At 35.6% G+C, this 15,042-nt stretch overlaps 2 protein-coding genes across 2 annotated transcripts; one reads left to right on the forward strand and one right to left on the reverse strand.

The window, feature by feature from the left end:
- The first annotated feature begins 409 nt into the window (after positions 1–409).
- Positions 410–1,085, forward strand: LOC106293888. Its single transcript, XM_013729521.1, has one exon. It carries the CDS (start codon positions 521–523, stop codon positions 839–841), a length of 321 nt encoding a protein of 106 aa, XP_013584975.1. The 5' UTR covers positions 410–520; the 3' UTR covers positions 842–1,085.
- A 9,573-nt stretch (positions 1,086–10,658) lies between these two features.
- On the reverse strand, positions 10,659–12,427 carry LOC106293198 (IRK-interacting protein-like). Its single transcript, XM_013728860.1, has one exon. The coding sequence runs from the start codon at positions 12,284–12,286 to the stop codon at positions 10,937–10,939; it is 1,350 nt and encodes a 449-aa protein (XP_013584314.1). The 5' UTR covers positions 12,287–12,427; the 3' UTR covers positions 10,659–10,936.
- Positions 12,428–15,042: the final 2,615 nt, after the last annotated feature.

Here is a 15,042-nt window from a genome sequence, read left to right on the forward strand (position 1 = left end):
ATCTTTTTGCGAATGATAACTTCACTTTTTCCTATTCAGGCTGCTGTCTAAAATTTCCTCTTTGACTTTTGAGAATCTAATTCATTTTTCTATGTACAATTGAAACCTCCAAGAATATTTTTTTATTAGTTTTTTACATGACTCTTGGAACGTTTGATCTGTATTTCTCAATTCACTTTTTCCAAATGACAATATAATGAAATTTCATGGAAAACATATTGTTGAAAATTATAACCAAGTTATACTAATTTGCTATGCATGCATGTGGTAGAGTCTCACGTTAGACTTCTTCTATTCAAAAGAAAGAAAAACAAACACAAAAGACAAATAGTGACTCTACCAATTCATACATTAAGCAACATTCTAAAATAGGAATTGTCTTTCTCTCTCTATTATATTGGCTATATATATATACATAAATAATACTTCATGCTTTTAGACCAACCTTAAGTCTTTGAATTATATAGAATTCATCTCTCTGTCTCTTTCTATTTCTCTGAATTTATCCCCAAAGATTTTCATGGCCGTTCGTCTAGTAACCATCGGGATTTTCATTGTCTTTGCCGTCATCTTCGTGGCCTTGCCGTCACCGGTTTCTTCAAGAAAGCTGTTGGAGATGAAAAAACAAGAGAACTTGACGGTAAGAGAAGAAGAGAAGAGTCACGTACCTCACGTGACTAACACCACTACGCTAGCAGCTCTGCCAAAGGGCAAAATCCCAAACTCGACGCCGAGCAAAAAGGGTCACGCCGCCATCTCAGCCGTGAAGCCCCGATCTCGACATCTTTCCACCGTTGACCGGTTTCTTCAATCCGTTCCAAGTCCGGGCGTTGGCCATTGATAGTCTTCGTTAGATTAGATTCCTTTTTCAATTTTAAAAAGTTTAGTACATTTTTTTTCTGACTGTATTATGATACGAAATTTCCACGAGGTAGAGACCATTGTTCAGGGACTTTATATATTCTTTTTTATTTTATTTTTTTTAAATTACGTTTTTCGCGTTACCAAAAAATTTCCATGAGTAAATAATCAAAAGTTTATTGGTTCAATATGGCACGGGTTTAAATTTATATCCCATCTTGTAATAATAACACTGTTTTACTTTTTTTTTTTTTTTTTGTAATTCTGGTATCTGGGCAGCCACATTCCCAACTATCCCCCGTAGGTGGTCCAGCGCCCCAACGGAAGGGATGTTAAATCCGCTGTGGCCGGGGCTCGAATTCGTGATGGCGGGCACCTCAGCCGAGGTTCTTATACCACCGAGACCCGGTTCACTGTTTTACTTTTCTTCATGTTGTAAAGTTTTTGGGGTCTAACCGTCTAATGTTGTAACAAGTTGTCTCTATTGGCCGAGATTAGTGAATCTTATTCAGTCGACGTACTTGATGATTTGAACATTTACATACACTCATGGTCTTGAAATTAGTGGATGAGGGGATTTACAATAATACATAGAGAGATAATAGAATGAGTACTATAAACAATATCAATATAGTAATAATGTTTTATATTGTACTACTATTAACGGATTTTAATAAACTAGTAGAAAGTCTTTGTATTTAATATTATTGAAGTCCATATTGGAGATTCTAATTGAAAATTTAATTGGATATTGATTCTATTGTGAGAAGTTGAGAGCCAAATGAAAAAGAAAAATACATTTTCGAAACCTCTTTTTATCCATGGTTACATTTATGACATTTCAATCATAATAGTATTAGTACCCAAATGAAAGGCGTTGTGCATTGTGCTTGTGGAGATATTTAATGTTGAATTGGCTTCCTCTAGTTCACCGCAGATTGTGACAATCGATTGTCAGGATGGGCCGGCGGCCCGCAGTAATAGAATGAGTCGGCCCGCATTGCGTTACCAGTTAAGACTTACATATGTAACATTTTCCTTAGATTTTTTTACACTTTACGTCTTATGTATTGCACAATAAAACACTTTCTGGCCAGACACTTTATGTCTGTGTATTGTCTTTCATACCCTCATTCTTAACCAGACCAAACTAACCTAACCAGAAACAATTAACCATGATTACATTTTTTTTAATCAAAATTCAATTTCTCTCGGAGAAATCAAAACACGATATCTTTCTCTTCAATTCAAAACGTAGATCCACTTTAACTTTACCAAATCTCCAACCCTAATTTCATATACCTCTCGAGTGCGACGGAGAGATATCACACAAAACTGACGAACAATGTCGAAATCGAAAGCGAAGAAGAAATCCAAGGTCTCAATTGCGGCTCTTTCGTTTGAGTCACTTTTTCTGGTTTTGGATTTAATGGAAAAGATAGGCAACCATTCAAGTCGAACTATTCTTGCAAACTTTCCTTGCGATATTCACGAGAGCGGAGGTGAAGATTTTTTCAATAAGATATAGATTTTGTTTCCGCTGATTCTTCAATTGGTTTACTGAATGTTGGATCTGATAAACATTATTTTTGTTTATGGCAGTATGGGTCTGTTCTTCAAAGTCGATTTGAAGATCCTGCCATGTTGCCGTTCCGCATCGTCTCTGTCAACCACGACCACCGTGAAGAGCCATCTTTGTCTTCAAGTCGATTTGAAGATTCTACCATGTTGTCGTTCCGCCTCGTCTCTGTCAACCACGGCCACCGTGAAGATCCATCTCTGTCTTCTGAGTCTAGACTTTTATGAGTTTATCCCATTTGGAGTAGGTTTATAAGCCTGATTTTGTCACTTTCTCATTGTTTCTTTGATAGTTATATCTGATCAAACACGCTACCACTCCCTTTATGTATCTAGTTATATATTTATGGCTCTTGTATTCTCCTGTGAAGATGTTCCTTGTCTGACTTGTGATTTGAACAGATTGTGGAGGTGATGATCAAGAGATCAAACAGGAAATGGAGAAGCAGTTTGTGTACCTTCTATTAGTTGGATATGTCAATTCTTAACTGAACGATTATAGTTTCTTGATATTCTATCAGTTTTTCACATCCACAAATGGCAACTGTGAAGTTTCGTCCACATCCACAAACGATAACCATTTTCAGCATCCACAAACACATATACACATATGCATATCAGAGAGACTCGCTTCAATACGGTAACTCATAGACATATTCTCTTTTGTCAAGGTTCAAAGATTCAAGGAATGTGTTCGTTATTGGAGATTCGGGTTTGTTTTCAAATTTTGTTATTTATTGCTTGGTTTAGTTTGGTTAATTTAGTCAATTGTGGGTTGCAATTCGAAGGGTTCAAACTTTTAGTTTGGTATGTTTGTTCTACTGTCCACAGATCGATATCCACATCCATTCATATTCACAATACTAGTCATTCTATGTCTAAGACTCAAGTGGGTATTCATTCTGTCTAAGACTCAAGTGTGTACTTTTTTTTATTCTCTACGGTTTGTTTGTCCATATTTTTTTACTTTTTCTTGTTAGTTTTTCTTGTCCACGTTTTTTTTGTATTCACAAGTTTGATTTACAAATTATGTAAAATATATCAAAATGGATGTTAAAATATAAATATTTTTTTATATAATTTATTATACGAGAGAAAATAAGCTAAATGTTTATTATAAAAGAAAAAATCAACAAACAAATACATGGGTGATACAGTTATTTAATAATATTAAAAAAAAAGAAAAAATGGCCCACCGTTAACTAATCTCTTGTTTCCCTTGACCAAGCGAAAGAGGTAGTTATGTACAAATACAAAGAGAGAAAGAAAATAAAGTGTGCCTCCAGTTACAAGTGCCTTATCATGACAAAAAAGAGAAAAATGTGTCTAATAAGGTAAGACACTCTTTTCCTTATCCCTCGTGAACTCATTTGACGTGTCTACTGCTTTCGCTGCCCCCTCACTTTTAGTTTCTTTTAGTCAACTTATAGTTTCTCGTAAATGAGGACGATTATGTTTCCTTTTTCCATTTCAGTAATCAGTAGTATCATACTATCATGGCCTTGACGTGGAATAACGATCCTGATAAGATACGAGTTTGGTGAGTAGGTCTCAAATAAATATAGCACGACTTAGATTTACATTCTCTTTGCTTTATTAATCTCTTGTCGAAAGGATACTCAATTTTCTTTGGAAGTCTCTTAAGCTTCTTCAAAATTGTTGTATCTTTTTTTCTTAATATGTGTTACCTTTCCTATATGATTTCTCGTTCTTTGTCTTAGCCCACATAATTTTTTTTCCAATAAACTCAACATGTAAGCTCTCAATTACAGGAATTAATTATTACAAGTCATTTGAAACACATACACATTCAATGAAAGCCATTTCTCGTTATTTTTTCTGTTCTACTTTATAGTAATCTTAGAGCTCATAACTACAAACTAGTATAAATCATAAACATAAAATTTATAGAATCATATGCAAGATATTTTTTTTTTTTGGTAAAATGTTAAGATATTATTACCAATTTTATGATTTTTGACACAACTACAATAGACAACAAAAGACGGAAAACGTAAAATAAATCTAAACACAGACACGATCTAGGCACAACAGGGACCGACACAACAAACAGGCCGCTATCCGGATGCCTCAGCTTATCCGAACCATCGCTTGCCGCAAAAGGAAGAGCCGCAGTTATTGCGAAATACAGAACCCAGTAAAATTTGGCATCCCCGATGATATGCTTTTAATGATCGATTCAACGAAGAACAGCTCGAGATGGACTTCCGAGCATCCACATTCACAAACAGACAACCACGCTAGAGACGAAGACCGCCACCACACCGAGATCGAGCATTTATTTGGCGAAGCCCACCTAGAAGGCTTGCGCCAAAGACCTACAAAAAGGTTTTGAAGGCAGCAAAAGCTCCACTTTGACATTCCTGATCTTCTGAGCAACCCGGAAGAATCCATCCACCGAAGGAAGCACGCAAGCCACAGACTCCGAAACTGGGATGATGAGCTCAAACCATAGCAACACCGAGACTCCACCAGCCGAAGACTAAGCAGAAGGCAGATGCATGGACGTGGACAGACCCTGAGAACCAGGATACTGACCGGGTTGCCAAACGGGACAGAATCAACACATGGTACATAAAGAGCAGCCGAAGAGGACCCAAGAGAAGGTCGGAGACGATTCAACAACGCAAACCACCACCGACGTCGAAGTTGAGCGCATAGGCATAGGGGAGGACAAGTAGGAAGCTCCACGAACACGGAATGACTGGAAGCCATAGACCACTCCGAGATAATATCCATGTCGTAGCCGCACACACCAATCGAGGGAGTACCGGAACGCCACACGACGGAGCCAGAAACCACTACAAGCGCGCCATTGAGGGAGGACCTTGTCGTACCTACTGCAAAACGGACAAACAAACGACAAGATGCCTTGTGTGAAAGAAGAATCACGCGCCGCCGTAGCACTCCACCGGACATCAAAAGACAATAAAAGATGGTTGACGAGCAGATCCAGGACGAAGTTGCCTCCAGCCGAAGCCACGCGCCGCCAATCAACAGGACACGCCAGAGATCTGAAAGGGGAGAAGATGACTCCAGACGCATCCCAACCCAAAAAACGATCCCAGCCTCCGACCTTCTCTAAGCCATCCTCGCAGAGTCACCAGAGAAAACGAGACACCCACCGGAATCGGCCTAGGATCCTCTGCTGGTGAAAGCTCGAAGACCCAGAGACGACCACATATCGGATGTGAGCGAAGGGGAAGAGAAGGATCAAACAGGAAAGAGGAAAAGAGGAAGGATAAAGGAGGAGGCACCCTCCGACGGGAAGAGGCATACGGCCGCCAGAGGCAAAACGGTAAGAATTTCAGAGAGCTTTGAGAGAGAGAGAGAAAATTCCGTGAGTTGATATGCAAGAGTTTTAGATACAACTTGTCATTATAAAATATAAACAACGTAAAAACAATGTAATTTTGAGACATTCCCTTAACGTAGAGTTTACAAGTTGGTTAGAAACTTAGAACCATAAGATCGAAGCTATTTCTCACCCAGCTCTGTTTTGGTTAGAAACTTAGAACCATAAGATCGAAGCTCTTTCTCACCCAGCTCTGTTTTCTACACACATGAGGTGATTTCTCTTAAGATCAAATAGCCAGCTAGTTAGAATCTACGACAATTAACTAAAATATATTAGGTAAACCCTTTCCCTAGTTTCATTGTACTTTTTCATTTATTCCTTCTCATTATATCACTAATTCACGCCAAACGAATTTGTATGAGTGGGACAAAATTTCCATAAAATTTGATTTTATCACTTATTCATTCTGACTTGACAAAAAAATCTGGATATTCGTAATTTTACGACAAAGATGGATATTCGATATACATATATATAATTTAATATTTCTATATGCATTTTATAATATTGTATTCACTAAATTGATTACTTAGTTATTATTTTTAAAATAATGTGTAGTTTAAAACAATCTTAATGAAATGTTCTTACTTTTTATTGAATTTTTAATTTTAATTATAATTTTACGGTTCAAATCAGATATTTGATAAAAATATTAATTTTTAGATTTTCGGTATTCCGAAAGGCCGCGGATTGAATCAAAAATAATCATTCATACATAGTAGAATGGAAAGTTCTCGGATATCCTTAAAATTTTGAATATCCGACTCCGCGTCCATCCCATATATAATGTAAATTAAATAAAACGAATTAACTACACAACGACATTTTTAATTGCTGACTAGTCCAACAAGTTAGATTTTAGGTCGGTCGTGTGGGGACTCTTATTAGTCAATTTATCTCAGTAGATTGACTGTCTTAACTCACACAGATCTGTCTCACTTCCTTAAATGTAATCTTTAGTTTTCACTCTTTCTCCTCTTACCTATTCATCATCCACACGTTTTCTAATATCTTCAATACATACGTTCTATTGATTAGTATAGTGTTTTGACCCATTTCTGTTTTAAAATTAATCATGGCCACTCCCAACACAAATGTTTGACTATAAAACCGATCCTAATCTTACTTTCCAAGTTGTGTTTTCTGCAAAAAAAAAAACTTTCAATGTGATTTTATTTTGCAAATTAATCCGTGAACTTAAAAACCCACGGGTCAACCCTCTAAGTGTCAGTCAAATCGCAATATAACTTTCGGCCATAGATATGTGTATTTGACTGTGTATAATTTAAACATTTTTCAATACTACATCGTTTTGGCACTAATTTTTAATAAAAATAAATTGTTGAATACATGGTTTAAACCTTGAACCTTAAACACTATGTGCATGCTATATAACCATCTTGGCCAACAAATATATTTGTTTAGTTAACAAATGCAATTATATATATTTCTAAATTCATTCCGAAATGACTTTGTTTCTTCCTCTTTCCTTGGACATGGGAGCTTGTTACTCAAGCATTTATTTTTTTTCGATTTTCTTTACTTATAGTTATTATCTCACATGTTTTGAACAACAATTGGAATGGGATTTGCGTTTCCGGCTCATCTCCGCATTCTTCTTCGAGTGTTATCGTGGCCAGAGAAAAGAAGAAAGATATGATGCACTTCCATGGCGATAGAAAAAAAATATATTATGCGCTTTTATGGATCACCCCACCTTCACTATACAAACTCCCATGTCCAAGAGAAAAAGAAGAAACAAGGACATTTCAAAATGAATTTAGAAATCTATATAACTGTGTTTGTTAAGTAAACAAATATTTCTGTTGGCCGAGATGGTTATGTAGCATGCACATAATGTTTAAGGTTCAAGGTACACACCCTGTGTTCAATAAATTTTTTCATTAAAAAATTAGTGCCAAAACGATTTAGTATTGAAAAATATAAAAATTATATACAGTCAAATACACATATACGGCCGAGGGTTATACTGCAGTTTGACTGGCACTTGCAGGGTTGACCTGTGGATTTTTGAGTTCGCGGATTAATTTGTAAAAAAAAGAAACACATTGAGGATTTTTTCGCAGAAAACCCTTCTAAGTTACTCCATTTTATTGTAACTAGATTCTTTTTCTGCGCTACGCGCGGATTACATATCCTAAATTTGTTGATTTTCATTATGTATTATGAATGGTTTTATTTTCTATTTAGTTTTATTTTGGGTAGTTCTAATTCAATATTTCCTACAATACTTTATTTTATAAATGCTAATATAATTTAAAAATTTGTGATCAATCTAGAAAAGAACTTTGGTTATTTTAAAATAGAGTTATATTCTATGGAAGAATAAACGTACTCAGTAAAAAAATAATGATGCAATTGATATTCTTCTTCTTTTGAGTTGAAGTACTTAGTTTACTTCTTATGTAATTATGTGGAATAAATTATCATATTTTGTATTTTATTTCTTATACATGATCGGCAATAAAACGTAAATTCAGAGGGGATTATGGTTGATGTATTTTAATATATTTGAAAATCTAAATTAAATCTAGTATTATTGGTTCTACAATTTTAAGATTCATATCACAATCATGTCTTATTGATTTCATGATTTATAAATTCTAATTTAAATCAGGTGTTATCTAATCATATACGGATTTATTAATGGATTCAATTTCATATTTGAAATGTATTTTTATAGATTTATTTGCTAAAAATATAAAAACTAAAATCCTAAGAAAAAAACTCCGGATTTGTAAATACTAATTAAAATTTGTAGGTTAGATTTGAAAATATGTATAGTTTACTTGAATTTGTAAATACTATCCGTATTTCTAAAATCAGTTTAAATACATAAACCAATAACACCTCTAAATGATGATACTCTCATATGTAATATCAACTTTAAATTATAATTTAATAACATGATATTCAAAAACATATGAATTGTAATGAACATATCTTGTTTTTTTTGAACTTTTAAGTATCTTGTTGTTTATCGTAACATTAATTTTACATTTAAAGATAATGCATTCTGTGTTAACTGTAAAATGTCTTTGAAATCTTATGAGTTATAACTCTTGTTTCGTTTGTTTTTTGTTTATTTCGAACAGGTGGAAGTAGGAGTCATACCCAAACTGCTAAGACCTTTAATTTCTCTTCATGATAGAATCAAATTATATATTGATCATTTATATACGTTACAGACTTTAAAGTCTGTTTTCATTGTTTCTCCGAACTCTGAGAAGAATACTTATTTTCTTCTCTTTTTTTACACTGATGGATGTTCCAACATAAAAAAACAGATTTAGATGGCAAAATAAGACAGGCGACTCATGAATATACATGCGAACACTGTACGAAGATTCTAGCTACATTAAGCTTCGTTTAACCTTGAAGCATTCAGAAACTTCTGAGCATGCGAAGCCTTGTTTACATGTTCGAGAACCAGAAATATGAATCAGAGGTAACGTTATCAGAGACAAAAATATTGAAAAAGAAGGATAAACAAAACTTACAACACTAAAAATCTTGACCACTATAATTCGATTAGTTCAGGGAGAAAAAACTGAGTAAGTTATTAAAAGGAGGAAAAAGCACACCAAACAATCAGAAAGAGAGGACTAAACCGGATTCAGTATTGAGTAAACCATACCTCCTTTAGTGGCAACACCTATAAGAATCTTCTCATTGGAATTCAAATAGCTTGGAGATTTAATATATCATATCTGAGCAAGGTTAACGAATTGTTACAGACTTATAGTGAGTAATCATCAAAAGCAACGCGCACAGGAAAAAAAATGGTAGTGAGTTTGTCCAGTACCATACCAAATGTTTTGCCGTTCTGGCTTGATCTTTGACCTTCATTCAAACTTACTCTTCTGCTGGCATCTGAGCAATAAGACGCTTATGTGCTGATAATACCGAGACACGATCATGGAAACTCAAAACTATTATTCTAAACTTTGCATATCAGAATAGGTTTTCTATGCTAAATAGATCTCACCATTGCATCATCTCTTTTATTCTTCATGAAAGACGAGAGAAATTTTGAATGCTTCTGCAAATGGAATTACAGTGAGATCCATCATCTGTTACACTCTTTCTACATTTCAGAGTTCAACCAAAATCTTAATAAAAAGATAAGTATTACCTTGAAATCATCAGTTATACAAAAGCCTTGGTGATTCCAGATTGAATCTTCTGTGGTCTTCAATATCAGAATCATCATTGGACCCTTCTTTCTCATCGATTTCGTCAAAGTTCGGCGGCATGTTAGCATCAGAGAAGATCTTATGAATGGTTACCACTTGTGGCTTCATCGATTCATCTTCTTCGTCATCGTCGTTGGGTTTGTAGTTTTACGATCTCTTCTGCTCTCTTCTTAGAAATCTTCTGGTAATCTGAATCATGTCAACCGACAAAGATATCATATTTGAGTGAATGGGTTGCTTTGACGATATGTGGTGAGGGCTGCACTTCCCGCAGATTTATACTGGTGGTGTTATGGATCTTTGAAACGGACGGAGAACAAATCTATAGTGATTGATTCTGGAAATTGAAAGAATGATTTAAGATAATGCGTTAACTCGAGAGATTAATAACAGAGATTGATGAAGAAAGTAGAAGAAGATTTGAAACCGTGACGATTTGGTTACGCAGACGGCGAGGTAGATTAAATGACGTGGCTGAATGATTGGTTGTGAATATTTTAGCTGACGTGGCCAGCTCAGAATTGCGTCAATTTAGCTGTTTTTATATAGTAGAGATAGATATCCTTACCAAATATAAATAAAACTAAAATAAAAACACATTTAAACAAGTTAGTTTTAGCTGCCAAAGATATTTACATGCATGGTCCGACCAACTCATGGCATTCTACTGTGCTGCGTTTTATAATCTAAAACTTTAAACAAAATAAAATTCTCATTGATCATTTTCTGTCACAGTGTCAGTGTGTCACTAACTAAATCATTGGTGAGATCCCTCCCGCCATTTTCTAACACCGCTCACATTGTCTTACGCCTTCCAAAACAGGTCCCACCATTCCTTTTACACGCGCCACCGCTCTTTTATTTCGCCGGCGTGTCAAAAGACAACGTGTTTGTCATCTTTTCATGAACGGGGGAGATGAAAACCGGCCATCGGAGATAAGTAAATCTGGCTCTGTATCACGTCATGGTCAATTTTAAACCCGGGAACAACCGTGAACCCGACCCGGATATCCGCATTATCGCCGGAGACGAGAGACTGGTCACCAGTTTTCACGCTCTCCATGTACACTAGAGAGAATCTACATCCTCTTTTGATCTGAAACACCTTGACGTTTTCGCTGAGACAAAACGCCAAGCAGTGCAGAAGCCAGATCCGTTTAGCCATCTCACAGAAGGTTGCGAAGAAACCCGAATCCGGAAACCCGCCCGAGTTAACCAGCTTCCTCTGGTTCAAGTTCCCGAAGAAGGAACACTCCATCTTCGCGTCTATAACGCTCAAGTACTTATGAAGAACAAACCTCGCAAAGGAGGAACCCGGGTTTCGGGTCAAGTACTGAATCGGGTCGACGGATCTTAGGTTAAAGTATTCCTCACGGCTCCGTTTCTCGTCGACCTTAGGTAACGCGAAGCTGGGAGATTCGAAATTCTCCAGCATTTTCCCGCAGACGAAGGACTCAAACGCGAAGCAACGGTGGCTCGGCATTGCGAAGACAGTGGATGCGTTTCGGACTGCGGCGGAAGCGGCGGCGTCGAGATCCCACCTCGCCGATTCCATCTCCTTCACTAACGATTTAACGAAGGCTCTTACGGATCTCAATGTAAACCCTAGAATCTGAACGAAGTGGCTTAAATTCAAATTCGAAAACAGAAAGACTGATCCACTCGCCGTGAGCTTCTTCTCCAGCGATTTGTTGAACGATGAGCTTCCTTCGAGATTTGTTTTTAACGAATCGATTCTTGATTGCTTCTCAGTAACTTCCGATTCGAGCTTTTTGATTGTGATATCATACGTCCTCATCAAGCTCTGTTGCTCCTGAATCTCAGCGAGCATAATCGCCACTTGCGGAGAAAGATTCAGCTCCTTCCTTAGAAAACTCTGTTTCAGCTCCGATAACGCTCTAAGCTCCTCCACCACCGCCGTATCCGCCGCTTGTATCGCAGCGTTGTCGTAAGGATGCTGCGCCATCTGAAGCTCTACGTACGCGGCTTTAATAGAAGTCGTGCTGGCGAAGATCTTGGCAACCACCGCCTCTAAAACCGCTCTCCGTCGCTCTCCACTCCTGCTGCTCGAAGGACTCTTCAGATCGAAGACGTAGTCTCCGTCGTCATCCTCGTCGTAGAAGTTTGGGTTATGGGGCTTCGACATGGAGGAGACCTTCGTCGACGTCGTCCTCAGGCTGCATACCTTCTGGAACGTTCTTGCTAGCTTGCTTTTTCTTCTAACAGATGGATTCTTATTCAGTGTTTCCATTGAAACAGAGCTTGAAATTGATGTTGTTGTGTTGTGAGAGGAGATTCAAATGGTTTTTTGAATTTTGTATTTTCTCACAGTTTAGGAGAGTACAAGTTGTCTGAGTCTGATACAGCAAAAAGAGTGACCTAATTATTATTTTTAAAAGAGCAAATATAAATATAATATATTCTCTTTTACTTTTTGTATATTTTATAGTATAATTTTCTACTACGTTGTCAAAAAAAAAAAAAAATTCTACTACATATATTGTTTTATGTGTTGTATATCAGTATAGACAAAGTCAGAAAACGTACGTGGTTGAATAAGTTAATCACTTGATTTGTATGCGTGCATTGATGTGTAACAGACTAACAGTACGAGTAAGCGTCGTTTACAAGGATATTGAATTGTGTGGTCGGGTCCATTTTGGTCGGAGAAGGCAGTGATTAATTAATTATAAGCACTCATATTTTTTTTGGTCTAAATATAGATAAGCACTCATATGTAATTATGTCTTGACATATTTACTATTGCCACTGACGTAGCATAATTTGTTTTTATCCTATGTTCATGTTTAAATGAGACATAATAGTACTTTTTTTTCTTTTTGAACCAATACATAAGAACTTTCAGCTAAATATATAGTAAAAAGGAACAAATGTGAGAAAAATTGGTGTCTTGGTAAAGAGCTTATATATCAAAATATAAAATAAATAACTAATGGTTCTAACTAGTTTTATTGTAAAATGCGAGTTTCCAAATTGTTTCTCAGTTTTTTTTTGGGCAAAAAAAAGATTTATAATATCAGTTTTTTTCTTGTTTCTCAGTTTGCTTGTGAGATGTATAGTATAAGCATTCGTCCAACCAAAAAGATGTATAACATCAGCTTTTAATTAGTTTATAACTGGTAAAACTGATCCCTTTATTTTAAGCACGTTTCAAAATCTAAGCATGCATGAATTTTTATTGTACATACTCCAAACTATTGAGTACCATAGATATATACAATTCAAATATTCAACACTTATCATCAGGCCTGCTTATCATATAATATGAGCATATCCTAAGTTTTAAGAAACACTGGACGTCGCCTAATACAGTAGGATGATTACAAAGTTTCAAGTGTTTCAAAAAAAAAAGATTACAATGTTTCAAAGACAAAATGGAGTGGAGTGGATTCGATTTGGATTATTCACACAAAATTCCTAAATATAGCTTTAGAGTAAATGTAAGTGTATATGTATTATGTATAACGCAATCTAGGAATGGCCCTAACACTTGTATTTTCTACAATATAAAAATAAAAGTGAAAATAGTGATAAAGCAATTTTGAATGAGAATAATTTGCCATATATACATGAATGAGAACAAAATTAAGAAACTACCCTACTAACCGTACAATACCAATTCACCTAACAAAATGAATACGGGCTGACGTTTTTGCCCCTATCAATTCAACACGTGAAAAAGAGAAAGTTTCAATTTAAATGCATCTTCAACATTTATCTTTTTTTTTTCATTTCTATCTTCTGGCAACGATGTCATCATTCATCATCATAAATATAATCTTCTAAAATCTGCATCTGCCGATCTACTTTCTAAATTACCGAACCACCACTAACTCTATTTCCGACGATAATCTAACACCAGCTTCCTCTTCAATTAATCTTCCTCGCCGCCATGAATCATATAATCAAAGAATACTGCAAAAAGTTCTTTGAGCTGGAGATCTACGAAAAATCAATAAATGAATCAGAGAATGAGATTGATTGCAGGGTCTCGGTGAATCGACTATATGCAGCTGATTCCAATGAGCAATATACGATAAGAAACTTCAACATAATGTTTTAGTGTGTTAGGAAAAGGCTGAAACGCTAAGCTTTGATGCTAAATGTTATATGAATTGTTAGTGGGAAACAAGTTTATTAGAAGTCTATACTTATTAAATACAAGGGAACAATGATGTCTAATCTTTGAGTTATATAATATCGAATATGTTATTTACCATGTAAGAATAATGTTAGGTGTAATTTATTGGTCAATATATGATAAAATAATTGTTAACAATTAAAGAAAATAGAAATTAGACAAAATAATAATTAAATTATTTCAGTAACATATTTTATAACATTTAACAAATCATGTATCAGTAAAAATAATACAGAGCTACAACATATTTTATAACAGCTAACCAAACATGAATCATCTAATAGCCACATATTATATTGAAATTTATAAACCATTTAGTTTACAACAAAATTATCTGTAATATTTTACCAACAATTTATCAATTAACGGTATTCGTATTTGGTAACCGCTACCCAAATATCTACTATCTAACAATTAAAATATGTGAAATTGAAATCGTCTTCATCGATCTCGGGTAGAACCTATCTTTCTCGAATATCCTGCTGATCCGTACAATGAGGAGGTTTTTCCAATCCATGAATTGATCTCGGGTCGTCGATCTCAGGTAGTACTTGACGGATCCAGATGATGTGTTTAATAGTACATACCTAGCTGATACGTCCTAGATTCGAACAAGGATCACTCAACAGGATTTTGGATATGAACTCGCCAAAGTAGGGAGATCTGATGGTTTGATAGGCGACACACAAGGTTGCGGAAAGGCCTTATGATACTACCGGCTTCGATTGTGGTTTGGAATGTGACGTCAAGACCAACAAGGAAATATATGTTTATTTGGAGAATCACTCGACAAAGAAACAAGAACTGTTCTAAGCAAAGAACAAAGAGATAAACTCATAAACTTT

This window comes from Brassica oleracea, chromosome C5 (genome assembly GCF_000695525.1).
Source record: "Brassica oleracea var. oleracea cultivar TO1000 chromosome C5, BOL, whole genome shotgun sequence".
In the NCBI taxonomy this organism is placed as follows: Eukaryota; Viridiplantae; Streptophyta; class Magnoliopsida; order Brassicales; family Brassicaceae; genus Brassica; species Brassica oleracea.

Coding starts and splice junctions, on each gene's coding strand:
- LOC106293888 (XM_013729521.1), top strand. CDS start 521: ATGGCCGTTCGTCTAGTAACCATCGGGATTTTCATTGTCTTTGCCGTC.
- LOC106293198 (XM_013728860.1), bottom strand. CDS start 12,286: ATGGAAACACTGAATAAGAATCCATCTGTTAGAAGAAAAAGCAAGCTA.